The sequence below is a fragment of the Elaeis guineensis genome, chromosome 12 (genome assembly GCF_000442705.2).
Source record: "Elaeis guineensis isolate ETL-2024a chromosome 12, EG11, whole genome shotgun sequence".
NCBI classification, from domain to species: Eukaryota; Viridiplantae; Streptophyta; class Magnoliopsida; order Arecales; family Arecaceae; genus Elaeis; species Elaeis guineensis.
Genome location: NC_026004.2, coordinates 7988588 through 8002572, shown reverse-complemented (window position 1 = coordinate 8002572; position 13985 = coordinate 7988588). Strand labels below are relative to the sequence as shown.

General features: G+C 36.7%; 1 protein-coding gene across 1 annotated transcript; it reads left to right on the top strand.

The window, feature by feature from the left end:
- Positions 1–699: 699 nt before the first annotated feature.
- Positions 700–13676, top strand: LOC105055450 (myosin-1). Its single transcript, XM_010937259.4, has 23 exons — positions 700–1551; positions 2152–2253; positions 2352–2495; positions 2591–2741; positions 2854–2881; positions 3873–4038; positions 4250–4313; positions 4440–4453; positions 4544–4628; positions 6047–6150; positions 6290–6428; positions 7348–7466; positions 7549–7701; positions 7787–7876; positions 8032–8109; positions 8944–9102; positions 9206–9409; positions 10437–10642; positions 10744–10879; positions 11128–11257; positions 11390–11536; positions 11632–11708; positions 12792–13676. The coding sequence occupies exons 1-23, from the start codon at positions 1222–1224 to the stop codon at positions 13464–13466; spliced, it is 3501 nt and encodes a 1166-aa protein (XP_010935561.1). The 5' UTR covers positions 700–1221; the 3' UTR covers positions 13467–13676.
- The last annotated feature ends 309 nt before the right edge of the window (positions 13677–13985 follow it).

Sequence of the window (13985 nt, the reverse complement as noted above, 5' to 3'; positions counted from 1 at the left end):
AAACAAAGACCATCTCATCACTCATTCAAAATAGCAGAAGAAGACTAAGCAATTGATGCAATTTAAGAGGGATCAGTGTAATTCCCAAGGAATTGGTCATCCATGTACCCAAAAAAAAAAGAAGGAATTGGCCATGTAGAAAACTCGGTTTTCTGTCACTTGTTAACTTAATTGGTCAGGCCAGAGATGTAATTTTATTTTAAAATCAATTTTGATTGGGTCTGAAAAAAGTCTACATACATCAAGATTTGCATCTCAATTTTAAACTCATGCCAAACGGGTCGGATCCAGTAACACGGACCCGCTTTACACATCCGGCCGGTCCTTGGAGTCCGTTCGGTCAAACAAGTGTATACAGGCCGTCGGTCCATCATCCGACGGTCTACGTTTAAAACGGGCCCGTAACGTTACTACCCCGGGCTTCCTCCCCTATCCTTCCTCGGCTCCTTTACCAAAATACCCATACAATCCTTAGCTACCACAAAGGCATTCACGTTATCGATAGTACTCTTGTTATTTTTAAAAAGCGACGGCGTTTTAGTCATTTAGATAACACGAGACAACTAATCTCGATTTATTTTGAAATAAGGATTATAATTTAGAATTTAATCGTTGATTGGACCATTAAAACCCCATAATAAACCTCTAATGAATGTATGACAGTAATAAAGAGGGCAAAAAGGCGGTGAGCAGTGGAATTAAAAAAGAACTCGCTTCCCCACTCTTTGAGCAAGGCTCCTGGACGAGACCCCAAAACCCTCCTCTTGAATCACTCATCCTCTCTCATTTTCTAGGGTTTCTCCGCTCTGGGATCCGTGGAATCTTTCTTCAATCCCAACGAAATCTTCTTGTTCTTTGCTCTGAATCGGAGTTCCAGTGCCATTCTCTTTTCCGAAGCCTATAAAGGATTCTTCTCTTAGGGTTTCGCAGTTGAAATCGTCTCTGTTTGAACGCCATTGTCTATTTAATACGTTTCTTTGAAAGATTTTCCGCTTCCAGCCTGTTCTTGTTCAAAGGATCGCAGAGGATCTCGTTTTGTTTAATGTGCTCTTTTGTTCGAATCCTTTTCTCGATCTTTTAGGGTTTAAAGCCAAAATCTTGTGGGAGATTTCAAATGCTGAAGGTGGTCTTCGTGAATCGTGGTTTTTAGGGAAAAAAGAGTGTTGGAGTGTTTCAAGAAAGAGTTGTTTTGGTCTCGTAGAGGAGATTGGGGAGTGTCGGATGGCGTCTGTGGGAATGCTGTCGCCGGGAACTCCAAGGAGCCCATCGGAGATGACGACATCAGAGATCTTTGCTCCGAAATCATCTTGGACACCGCTTACCTTGGAAAACAGCGACATCAAATCTACTGATCTTGGTGCTGTAGCTGAGGAAGGTTTGGAGGCTGCTGAGGGGAGTGAGGAGTCTCCCTACAGTGCGAAGAGTGCCTATAGTAATGAGAAGAAGCCTTCCGAAGTGGACGATGGTGGAGATAGTATGGCGCCTTCCCGTTTGTCTGCTAGCTCACTGGAGTCCAGATGGAGTGATACAAGCTCTTATGGTGCCAAGAAGGTAATTTATTTATTTATTTTTCTTGTTTTAATCATTCACTTGCCCAGGATTCTGTTTTCACTCTATTTAAGATTGGCATGACTTTGATCTTCCCGTATACTGGCAACAATTTACCGCTATTTCCTTGTTGAGATGTAAAGGTTGCTCACCTTAGCGCTTGTTCTTGGACATTGTTGCACCTGATGATATGGGCCCAGGTTTTAAACTTAACTAGTTTCTGATATAACCCCCTTTTTCATGTCAGTAACTGTATCTCATGCTTGTCATATATACAATTGTGCTACTTTCAACAAAACAATTTTCATCTTCTAAAAGAAAATACCACATTAATTGTCACTGCTTCTTAAATTGTTTGTACCAAGAGATGTTTATTATTATCAGAAAACTTGTTATTTTCCTGAATCACTCATACTGCCTGTCTCTTGTCATGGTAATATTGTAACTGTTGATGCAGGCTTAGATAGCCTTTTAGATGAGATTATTGAAAATTTTATGCATATAAATTTCGGTTAGTATTGTTTGATGACAATACTTTATTTAGTATGATCAGCATGCTGTCTATTGATTGCAAGACCTACATGTTGAAGTTCCTTGTTTCAGAAGCTGCAAGCTTGGTGCCAACTGTCAAATGGTGACTGGGCATTGGGAAGGATACTATCAACTTCAGGGGAAGAGTCTGTTATTTCTCTTCCAGAGGGAAAAGTAGGCTTTGTTACTGTACCTGTCACAGTGATTTTCTTCTTCTTCGATCCTTTTTAGCTCATCTTGTGATTTTTCTTTTCTTTTTTTTTTTTTTTCAGGTTTTAAAATTTGACACCGAGAGCCTGTTACCTGCAAATCCTGATATCCTTGATGGTGTTGATGATCTCATGCAACTTAGCTATTTAAATGAACCATCCGTGTTGTACAATCTGCAATATAGATACCTCCGTAATATGATATATGTAAGTAGTTATAATTGTTACAACTTTTCCCCATTTATTCTGAAAGTGTAAATGTACCTTTTAATGTATGAAACTTCTCTGTGTTTGCATCTTAGACTAAAGCAGGGCCAGTATTGGTTGCTATCAACCCATTTAAGGAAGTCTATTTGTATGGAAATGATTACATTGAAGCATATAGGAGGAAAACAGTGGACAAACCACATGTCTATGCAATAGCAGATACAGCTATTCGTGAAATGATAAGAGGTAACTTTTCTAAAGCTTGCATCAGCATTGTTGCATATGGAAATAAAGGGCCTAATTTATCTGCATCGATCATTCACCTTAAGCTCTAAGATTTTGTTTTCATTGTTTGCAGATGAAGTCAATCAGTCGATCATCATAAGGTTAGCAATTTGTTTTTAATCGCTTTTAAGATTATTGACTGAAGATGAGGCATGATCGCTGAAGTTTCTCATTATTTCTGTTTTGAATTCTTGACATGCCCCTCATATTCACATGAACCATTTCTTGTTAAGAATATAATGTTATACAAAGTATGCTACTAAAAATGATAAAGAGGCTACTGAAAATCGTAGCTCTTGTTGTTGTTTCATTCATTTAAGTTTTATTTTAGACATGCACGTAAACATAATTTGTTATGTGCAAACATGAAGTCATGTACCCCTTGGCTTCAGCAGATTTGAAATATGTCAAACAGGAGCCATATTTACTCTTTTAGAGTTTTGTTTATATTTACAATTAACAGGAAGCAGTAGACTAATCAATACTACTTAGTTGGGGCTGGGCTCGATCATTGTGGTAACAGTGGAGCTTTTATCTTCCATTGATTAACTGCAAATTTACATTACTGGTACCTTTTATCACATTCTGATAGGAAATAAACTACGACTGTGGCCATTAGTTGCTACATGATACAACAGGATTGGAAACGGTTTAACTGAAGATCCATTGATAGCACCTATGTTATGTATTAAATGTTGGAATAATATCATGCAAGAGTTCTGCTTGCTTGTTAATGGCCATCTGGGATTCAATCTAATGCTTGTTAAATGTAAGCAAGTTGTTATATCCATGTGAGACACATCTTTTACTCGATTTGTGATTGTTTTACTTAGCATTCTGTACCATTTTTTATTTTTATTTTTGGTTGTTTGTTCTGCTTTGGGGGGTATTATGATTCCTGATTTGTTAGAAGTGCTTTAGAGTCGATAATGCAGAGAAAGATTTTGTGAAGGCTGTAGCCTAGTCTAACAAGGAGTTCTTTCTAGGTTTGAACTGGCACAAGATGTGTATAAGCAACATATAGGTTAATGAAGTTTGGGCAAATCTGTTTTTTTGGCCCTTCCAAAATTGACTGTTTTCTGCTTTTTCCAGTGGTGAAAGTGGAGCAGGGAAAACTGAAACAGCAAAAATAGCAATGCAATATTTGGCTGCACTTGGAGGGGGCAGTGGAATAGAATATGAAATCCTTCAGACTAATCCAATACTTGAAGCATTTGGCAATGCAAAAACATTAAGAAATGACAATTCCAGTCGCTTTGTAAGTTCTTCGCTTTTGAAATGTTTATCTTGTAAATCGCTTATATCTTTCTGCAAATGACCTAGTTGATTTCACTTACATAAAATGTTAAAATAGTATAATATTCTCTCAGATATCCCACAAAATTTTTCGAGCTATTCATTCTGAGAGTGCTATCTTTTTCTTTATTTCTTTTTAAAAAAATATTCTTATTTTTTGGGTATTGATGTAGGGCAAGCTAATTGAGATTCATTTTAGTGAAACTGGGAAAATTGCCGGAGCCAATATTCAAACTTGTAAGTCATATGAACTTGGTTCAACTTCAAGAGGTCATATGCCAATCACTTTTGTTTTCGTTTAACTGACTTTGGCTGTTGCCTTCCTTTTCTGTTTTTGGCAACTCAAATTTTATATCTGGACAGTTCTGCTCGAGAAGGTATTTGATTTTGTCTTATTGCCTAGCCTATGTTGATTTTTTGCTTTACGACCTGTTATTTATTTTGATTTTTCTTAATATTTTGAGCAGTCAAGAGTGGTACAATGTGCACAGGGTGAAAGATCATATCATATATTTTATCAGCTGTGTGGTGGTGCTTCTTTATCTCTTAGAGGTATACTGTTCTACTTCATAATTTGCATGTTGTGAGTATTTTCTTGAACATCTCCTTGCACTGTAGTCTGACAATACAAAGTGCTGACTTATCTAAATGTGGATTCACTACTATGATCTTTTAAAATAGAAAAATAAATTATATAGAAGGATAAAGTTGTGCTGGATGGTGCATAGCGGATGGTGGAATCTCAAGACTTGGGCTGTTTATGAGTGCAAGCTCCTAAACTGGCATTTGTTGGAGATCAAAATTTTCTATTGCGGGCTTACTTTTGTCAGTAATTTTGATTAGCTCTTTCTTGATTATTTCACTCTGATATCTGCATATGCTTTATGCTTTTATGCTACATAACCTAAGGTAGTTCTAAGTTTAAATTGAACTTTAAAAGATTTATAGCAAGTGTGAAGGAAGAAAACCCAAAGAACTATGTAACTGTGACTTACATTGCTTAACCATCTTTAACTTAATCATGACGATCTCTGCTTCTTGAATGAAGTACTTCCTTGGCTTATCAGATATGGGTCATAGTTTGTTTGAAAAAAAGAAATGCAGAGAAGGTATCTCTTGGAACTTTGAAGAGTTTAAAGGCAAAATGAAAAACAAATGATATGTGTGATTTTAAAACTGATATACATGCAGACGGTCTTCGGATAATAAACTGAATTGAAGAGGAAATCACCAATTTGATCCTCCAGAGCAGGACTCTGGTGAAGATACCTGTCAAATTAAACTACCCGTTAAACAACTGCTGAAAATTAACTTGCTTTACTCTTGAGATATAGCTGCTTTCTCATTTTGTCAGTAAAAGATATAATTTTTATGCACTTGGTGTGTTTTAGTTGAGAGCTTTTGTGTCATGTAAGAAAAGATGCATAAAATCGCGATACATGTACTGTTATAAAAGGCTCTTGTATCAATTTGTTGGCCTCTATAGTTCTTTGAAGCAATTTCAAATTCTTCATGCATCTGACAACCAGCAAGACCACAAAACTTAGCTTTGTTAAAGGGATAATGGGTCATAAATATATTACATCACCTTTTCTGTTTCTTCTAGCGATATCTTTTCTAAACTACCCAGAATAAAGTACATATTGATATTATGAATATCTTCCTGCTTGGCTATTTAAGAAGATATTTAGGTAGCTCTAGGCTCAGCTCTTCATCTCTCAGCTATATGTTAATTATGCATTAGATTTTTTGTTGGTGGGCTGTAACCAGTTGATGCATTTATTTGGAATACATTAGTATATAATGACATCTGATGGTCAAAAATATTTTATGTCTATTGTTCTGTAAGTCACCTTTTTCTTTTGATCCTGTACCAACTGATTCCAATTATATCGTATTGCCTGGTATATTCATATAATTGCCCACTTTTATCCACTTGTTTTGTTTGAGTGTTTCTCATTTTGAAACAGAGAAGCTGAATTTGAAATCTGTGGAGGAATACAAATATTTGAAGCAGAGCAGTTGCTTTACAATTGCGGGTGTTGATGATGCTTCAAGGTTTCATTCTGTGATGGTACTAAATCTGTTGCCCTGATAAAATTGTGAATTCTATATAATTAAAAAATATGAAGATAAACATCAGGTATTATGTATTCTTCCTCATCCTAGTTATGTCATTATAATCACATTCTGCCAACTTGACTCATTTTCAGGAAGCCATGAATGTTGTCCATATTAAGAAAGATGATCAAGATGCTGTTTTTGCAATACTTGCTGCAGTTTTATGGTTGGGCGATGTCTCTTTTACTGTAATTGATAATGAAAATCATGTTGAAATTGTGGAGGATGAAGGTAAATTCTTTCAAAACATCTTCAAACAGTTTGAAATGTTATAGGTTTTTGAGCTACCGTTGGAATCAATGCTTTCTGTAAGTTATTCTGTTTTACCAAAATGATTGATCAATCTAGATGTTCTATATGATGACAGCACTAGTTGATGATGCACCTGTTGTCATGTGTTGTAATTACATTGCCAGTGTGGTTGATGAAGTGACACCAATTGTTGTTTACTTATTTTGCTGCACTTGTTTAAATGTGATCATAATTCTTCTCAATGGGATGCCTGGCATTGAACAAGAATCTGGACTGATTATGATCTAGTACTTAAAGTTTTTAACCGTTTAAAGCATTGGTGTCAGTACCCATACAGGTACCCTTCTTGTACTGTATTCTACTGTTCCAACATGATGTGCCTTCATGTGCCAGCAGAGCAAATATGAGGGCGCTACATGTCAATTTTACTGGTACAATTTGGTGCATGTGGTCTGCCTTGTTGCTCGAGTCCTCATCTGTAACAATGGTATTTTTTTGGAGTTTCTTAGTAATACAAACTTGGACATTTTGTTTAATTATGTGAACCGAAGACCTCTAATGTATGTCATTTTCTTGTTAGTGATAAAGAAAGATCAATCAAAATCAGTTTAAGGATAGGAGAGCATATCTACAATACATAATTAATTAGTTTGGCAAATGTTGTAGTATTTGGTATGAGAAATTATTTTAAAATAAAAAATGATATATGAAGGATTCTGTATTTTCTGTCTGTTTTTGACAGTGTTATTTTTGTCATCAAATATCCTTCGTGCAGTCTTGCTTTTACATCAACAAAAATACTTGGATGGTTGAAAATTTCAAAGTCATCCATTTGTTTAGTATCCACTTCTGGTGAATCCACTTGTTAAAGTGTTTCTGATGTCCTGTTTTGTTTCAGCTGCACTTACGGTTGCTAAGCTTATTGGATGTGATATTGGGGATCTAAAGTTAGCCTTATCGACTCGAACCATGAGAGTTGGCAGTGATAATATTGTTCAGCAGCTCACTCTATCTCAGGTTACCAAGCTTTTGTAGTAGGTGCATTTTGCTATTCATACGTTAATGCCATAAATTTCTCTATCTGATGTCTTCTTTTTAGGCAACCGACACAAGAGATGCATTAGCAAAGTCACTGTATGCTAGTCTGTTTGAGTGGCTGGTAGAACAAATAAATAAATCTTTGGAAGCAGGAAAGCGCCGGACAGGCAGATCCATCAGCATTCTGGATATCTATGGCTTTGAATCTTTTGAGGTATGGTTCTTTTTGATATATTATTATGCATATCACTATTGTTGCATAGACCACCACGCATCGTTGATTTCATGTTATTTTGCAGAGGAATAGCTTTGAACAATTCTGCATAAATTATGCTAATGAAAGGCTGCAGCAACATTTTAATCGCCATCTGTTTAAGCTGGAGCAAGAGGTAAGTTTTGTTTATCTTTAATCAGATGAAATATTGAGATTACCATCTTACTATGCTTTGGCTTATACCATGAGGCCCAATAAGATTGTTGCCCTCATTCCATGATATAAACATTTTCGCTTACGGGCTCTCTTTCTTTTTGCCCTTTTGCTTAGGAATACGTCCAAGATGGCATAGACTGGGCGAAAGTCGACTTTGATGATAACCAAAATTGTTTATGCCTTTTTGAAAAAGTATGTGTGCTATTAGCTTTTCACTTTATTCATGATTGATTGGTTATATATCACTTGTTAATTTTGGTACATTATCTTTTCTTGAAATAAATGCCAATAATAAGGTCAATTGAACTAGCAGTGGTGAAGATCATACCCCCTTTTTTTTTAAAAAAAAATTTGACATGTAATGAGCTTATTTGTACAGAAATTTATTAGATTACCGTAATGTTGAATGATGTTAGTCCAGTGTTTGATAAAGATCAGCGGATAATCTCTGGTTAGTCTTCTATGCTTCCAGAGTGGCAACAATTCTTCCCTACCTATGCTGGTCAGTGATTCTGATTCCTGGTTGTTTTGCATCCAGTGCCATGACTGGTGCCTGCTTTTTGTTCTTTCACAATAGAATACTGAATTCAAATGATGTGCCATATTGAATTTTTGGGGTTTGCTTTCCTATCTATGTCCCATAATGGCCTGCCGTTTGTCCGAAGTAGGACAAGTGAATGCCTTTGCACAATTTTTTGACAAATTGTTTAAAATATTGGTAGACACAAGATTAAATTGCTTATGTACTACATCATGATGATTTCATAGAATTGACATCATACACATACGCTGCAACGCATGTGCCTAGCTTGGCCTTATGTCAAAACTGGATTCTCTTATGGCAAATTTATTTCATGTATAATTAAACATGTGTCTTGTATGCCTGTGTCCCCTTCTCTGTGTTGTAGTTTGCTGTTGCTTTTTCTTTTCCCACCGCATGTTCAACATGTTATAGAAGCTTTTCTGTTTTTAGATAGAATGTGGAATAACTCTTGTTGGTCTTGACTTGCCTTGTCATTCAATCAGAGACCATTAGGGTTATTGTCTCTTTTGGATGAGGAGTCCACTTTTCCCAATGGTACCGATCTGACTTTTGCAAACAAGCTCAGACAGCATCTTAATTCAAATCCATGCTTCCGGGGGGAGAGAGACAAAATCTTCAGTGTCAGTCATTATGCAGGGGAGGTTGTTACTAAGATCCTTTCTAAATGTTCATATATATATATATATATATATATATCTATTGTATTTTTGTTCCACAAAATTGATTTTTTGTCTCCATAATCAGGTGGTGTATGACACATCAGGGTTTCTGGAGAAGAACAGGGATCTTTTACACATCGACTTAATTCAACTCCTAGCTTCTTGCATGTGCTGCCTTCCGCAAATATTCGCATCCAAAATGCTTGCACAATCTGTAAAGACAGTGGGTAATCTTTATAGATTTAGTGGAGGAGAATCTCACAAGCTTAGTGTTGCTACAAAGTTTAAGGTAAATGCTTACCAGGTCTCAAGGCATGTCACTGAATCTAATTAATATAGAATTTAGATTGAACCTGTTGTCCTTTGATGTAGGACACAAGCAGTATGTATTTTTCAATTGATATAGAATTTAAATTGAACTGGGGTCCATTTACATAGGACACAAGCAGTTATGTATTTTTCAATGCACTTTTATTACATATATGAAACTTATCTCCTCAAGTTAAGAGGTTGTTGGTTCCCCCCAGAAAAAAATGTTAGTGGTGGTTGGTTATATTTTTCAATCTCCTCAACTTAAGAGGTGGTTCATTTTAGTCTCACTGAAGCTATAAGTTTTACATTTTGATTAATTTGTTAATAGGAGATGCAAAAAACGATGGTTTAGTATGGTTGTCTGGATGCATATGCTTTTCCTTTGTATTTTCTGTTTCAGTATGGTTCAAGAGCTTTTTGTAATCATAATTGATTAGTGAGTTTGTTAAGTGAGTATAACCAACGGGTCTCTTGTATCACCAGGAACTGTCAGCAGATACACAGGCTGGGTTTCGTGTCTCCTGGTTGATGATCCTTTGCTTGTGTTTCTATTTGTTTGATGCCATAACCATAAAACTCATATAATATGAGAACTTTCACTACCTAAAAATTTATTTGCACTGCAGAGTAGTGCCTGTTTGGCATCATTGATGTTTTTCTGTTTTTGTTTCTCCCAGTGAAATGCCACATGTAAATTGATGTTGAGGATGGCATTTACACAGAGCTTCTGATATTTCTTGCTTTTATTTTCATTAATTTTGAGATCGATAAATCTTTGCTGCAAAAGCTCTACAGATTTTATAGACAATTTCAAAAACCAAAAGGGTTCAATGATACATGTTGACCAGTCTAGTTCTTTTAGAAAAAAAATTCATGTGTTTTTGAAAACAAAAACAGAAAACAACAGCATTATTATGTTGCTTTCTCGGTTTTAGGACTTGAGAATTCATTGCCTTTGTGTGAGGTCTTCTTTTTGAAGTTCTAACTTCATCCTTGGTGTTCAGGGACAATTATTTCAACTGATGCAAAGACTAGAGACCACAACACCTCACTTCATACGTTGCATTAAACCAAACAATTTGCAAGTGCCTGCAACATATGAACAAGGCCTTGTGCTACAGCAGCTGAGATGTTGTGGCGTCCTTGAAGTTGTACGCATATCAAGGTCAGGCTATCCCACAAGGATGTCTCACCAGAAATTTGCCAAAAGGTAAAATAATGTTGTTTTAAACCTGTTATTGGATGACCTAAAATTTTCCTGTTACCATGGTACAGTTTTTGCATAATGTTCTTATTGCATAATATTGCCAGGTATGGCTTCCTTCTTCTTGAGAATGTTGCGTCTCAAGACCCACTTAGTGTTTCAGTGGCAATTCTTCAACAGTTCAACATTCTTCCTGATATGTATCAAGTCGGCTACACCAAATTGTTTTTCCGAACTGGACAGGTATGACCAGTACTTCAGATGATGCAAGTCTTTCTGTATGACCATCACTGTCTAAATTAGCAACAACAAGAAGTACTGCTGTGATCCTATCATATTACATCAGATTGGGCTTTTATTATTTTTTATAGGAGTAGTTTATTATGGTATGAGATTTATAAAACCCCACTTTGACCGTTCATTTCTTGTCCACTTAAAAGAATACCTGCCTACTTGTATTTTCTTACTATCGAAATGATTGAAATCTGTAGATTGGTGCACTTGAAGATACCAGAAATCGTACTCTTCATGGCATTTTGCGGGTACAGAGCTGTTTCAGAGGTCACCGAGTTCGTTGCTATGTGAAGAGGCATCGGCAAGCCGTCATTACGTTGCAATCATGTATCCTTTTCTCTGGAATAATTTTAAAAGATTGCCAATGAAATGACAACAGACACATTTATGAGGCTTCTTTATAATAATGGTTTTTGGTGATTACTATTGAATGCTTAGCAGAAATTTATCCCTTTGCAGTTATTCATGGGGACAAAGCCAGGCGAATGTACTCAGTTTTGGTACATAAGCATAGAGCTGCTGTCATTTTGCAGAGAAATCTAAAATCTCAAACCACTAGAAAAGAATTTGTGAACGTTCGTAATGCTTCAATAGTCATACAGTCTGGTAAGAATCTCCATTATCTGTTTAGATGTTCAGTGCAGTACAATGTAGTTTTGTGCGATGTTCGTACCTTTACTGATCAGATATTCATGTTACAGTAATTCGTGGATGGCTTGTTCGAAGGTGTTCCGGAGATGTTGTACCGAACACATCAAAGACAGTTGTAGATACAAAGGTACACTGAATCTTTTGATTTATTTGATATGCTGAATGTTTTACTCTGCCATTATGTAATAACACAGAACTACTGATCTCTATGCCTAGAAAGTGAAGCAGCTGCAACTAAATGTCCAGATCAAATTGTACCTCCAAATTCAGAGGCTAAATTAGCATGCTTCGGATTTCGAGCAACTAAAGACTGGTGCCATATGCATTAGCATGGTTATTATTGATACAACTCTGAACTCGAAAACAAACAAATTAACAACCTCTTAAACAGTGATCAAGAAATCTTGATGATGACCATGTGGATTTTGCATACATAAAAATGAGCCAAAAATTTTTGTGCGAGGATTATTGGTAACACTGCACTATTTTTTTTTTTTTTTTGATTTGACTTTTTTCATCTTTTATGGGATAAATTGATGCATCGTGGGATAACTCTTATGACAGTGGGGAGCCAGCTGAAGAGATTTGCAGGAAGGAGTAAAGGGATCAGGGAGGATCATGGATCCAGCAGTCCATCTAATAAAATGATTTCCGTGTCCCAGAGATTTTGAGATTGCTTGATCTATCATTCTCCCTGATCCCCTGAGATGTTTTCTTCTACCACCTTATTTCCTCCAATTCTGTCCTTGTGGGAGTTTTCCTGGAGATGTGGTGATTGGGCATATTGGCGAAACCTTTAAATTACAGTAAAATTCATCCATAAGTTTTTTATTCTTCTTAGTGTAATAGTCATTGACAAGAATGTTATTAGAACTGGCTATCTGGACTTCCAAATGGTGAGGTATTTGTATGGGAGTATTGCTGCTCGTCTCCACTGCGAAGCTATGAACTGGAGTTTTACCATTTGATTTAGAACTGCTGTTTTTTTTCAGTTACCTGGGTTTCAACCTAGGATCAGAGAGTTATCCTGAACATCAATTATTTTGTGACATCATATTTGAGGCTATAAATCTGCAAATAAACTAAACTTAGAAGCAATTTAATCCTTGACGAGTTTTATGAACTTCGCATTTATGAAATTGCAAATAAAATACTTTAATTGTATTTGCGTTTAGCTCATTAATTTTGATCTATGATTAAACTGTCCTAGGTACCAGAAACTGATCAGGTGCCAGTCAAGTCATCTGTCCTTGTGGAGCTCCAAAGGAGAATTCTTAAAGCTGAGTCCGCTTTAAGAGAGAAGGAAGAGGAGAATGACATGCTTCATCAGAGGCTTCAACAATACGATAGCAGATGGTCGGATTACGAACAGAAGATGAGATCCATGGAAGAAGTCTGGCAGAAACAGATGAGATCATTACAGTCTAGCCTCTCCATAGCAAAGAAGAGCCTTGCCCTTGATGGTGTAGATGTGAACTCTGATGGGTCCATGGACCAAAGCATCTGCACCAATGGGAATTACACTGGAACTGAAGGCCTAGAAAACAAAGGACCGTCAGTGGGATCACGACTTACGGGCAGAGAAATGAGTGCGAGCCTGAACATTATCAGCCGTCTTGCCGAGGAGTTTGAGCAACGGAGCCAGGTATTTATAGATGATGCCAAATTCTTGGTGGAGGTGAAGTCAGGGCAGGCAGAGGCAAGCCTGAACCCAGAACGAGAACTAAGGAAGCTAAAGCAGACGTTTGAGACATGGAGGAAGGATTATAACTTGCGGCTACGAGAAACCAAGGTTATAATACACAAGCTGGGAAATGATGAAATTAAAGCTGACAAGGTGAAAAAGAAATGGTGGGGGAAGTTGAACAATGCAAGGGCTATATAAGTAATTTCCTGCAAATAGCAATCCTTTGTTATTTTGAAATGGGAAGTTACTGCTGAGAATCCATTTATCTGCCATTGCAGTTGTAAAAAATAAAAAGAGCACGGTGTTTTTTAGTTTTTGTTACACGTTATCTTCACGTAGAACTGGAACTCTGACAAATTTAGTAAGTTAAGAATCTTCAAACAAGGCACTGGACCTGCCACAGGATGATTGGCTAACTGAGTCCTTTTAGAGATTGGTATGCTTGATCTGCTGCGGTGCAGGGACTTAGATGACTCATGGATCCACGAAAAATTTCAACATTTTCGTAGGTTTCATTAACTAGTTATGTGCAAAGGCATTGCTTTTTAGCCGGAGATTCGCTTGTCCTTTACATGCCGGTAGCACAGTAACGTAGAGACTGTGAGTTTTGGAGGGTGGGGTTGGGGGGGTTCAGAATTCCAGTGATTTTATGTTTACCTCGGAAGTGGATATGAGAAGATGCCATGGACTTGAAAATTTTGTCTTTGGCTTAGGCAT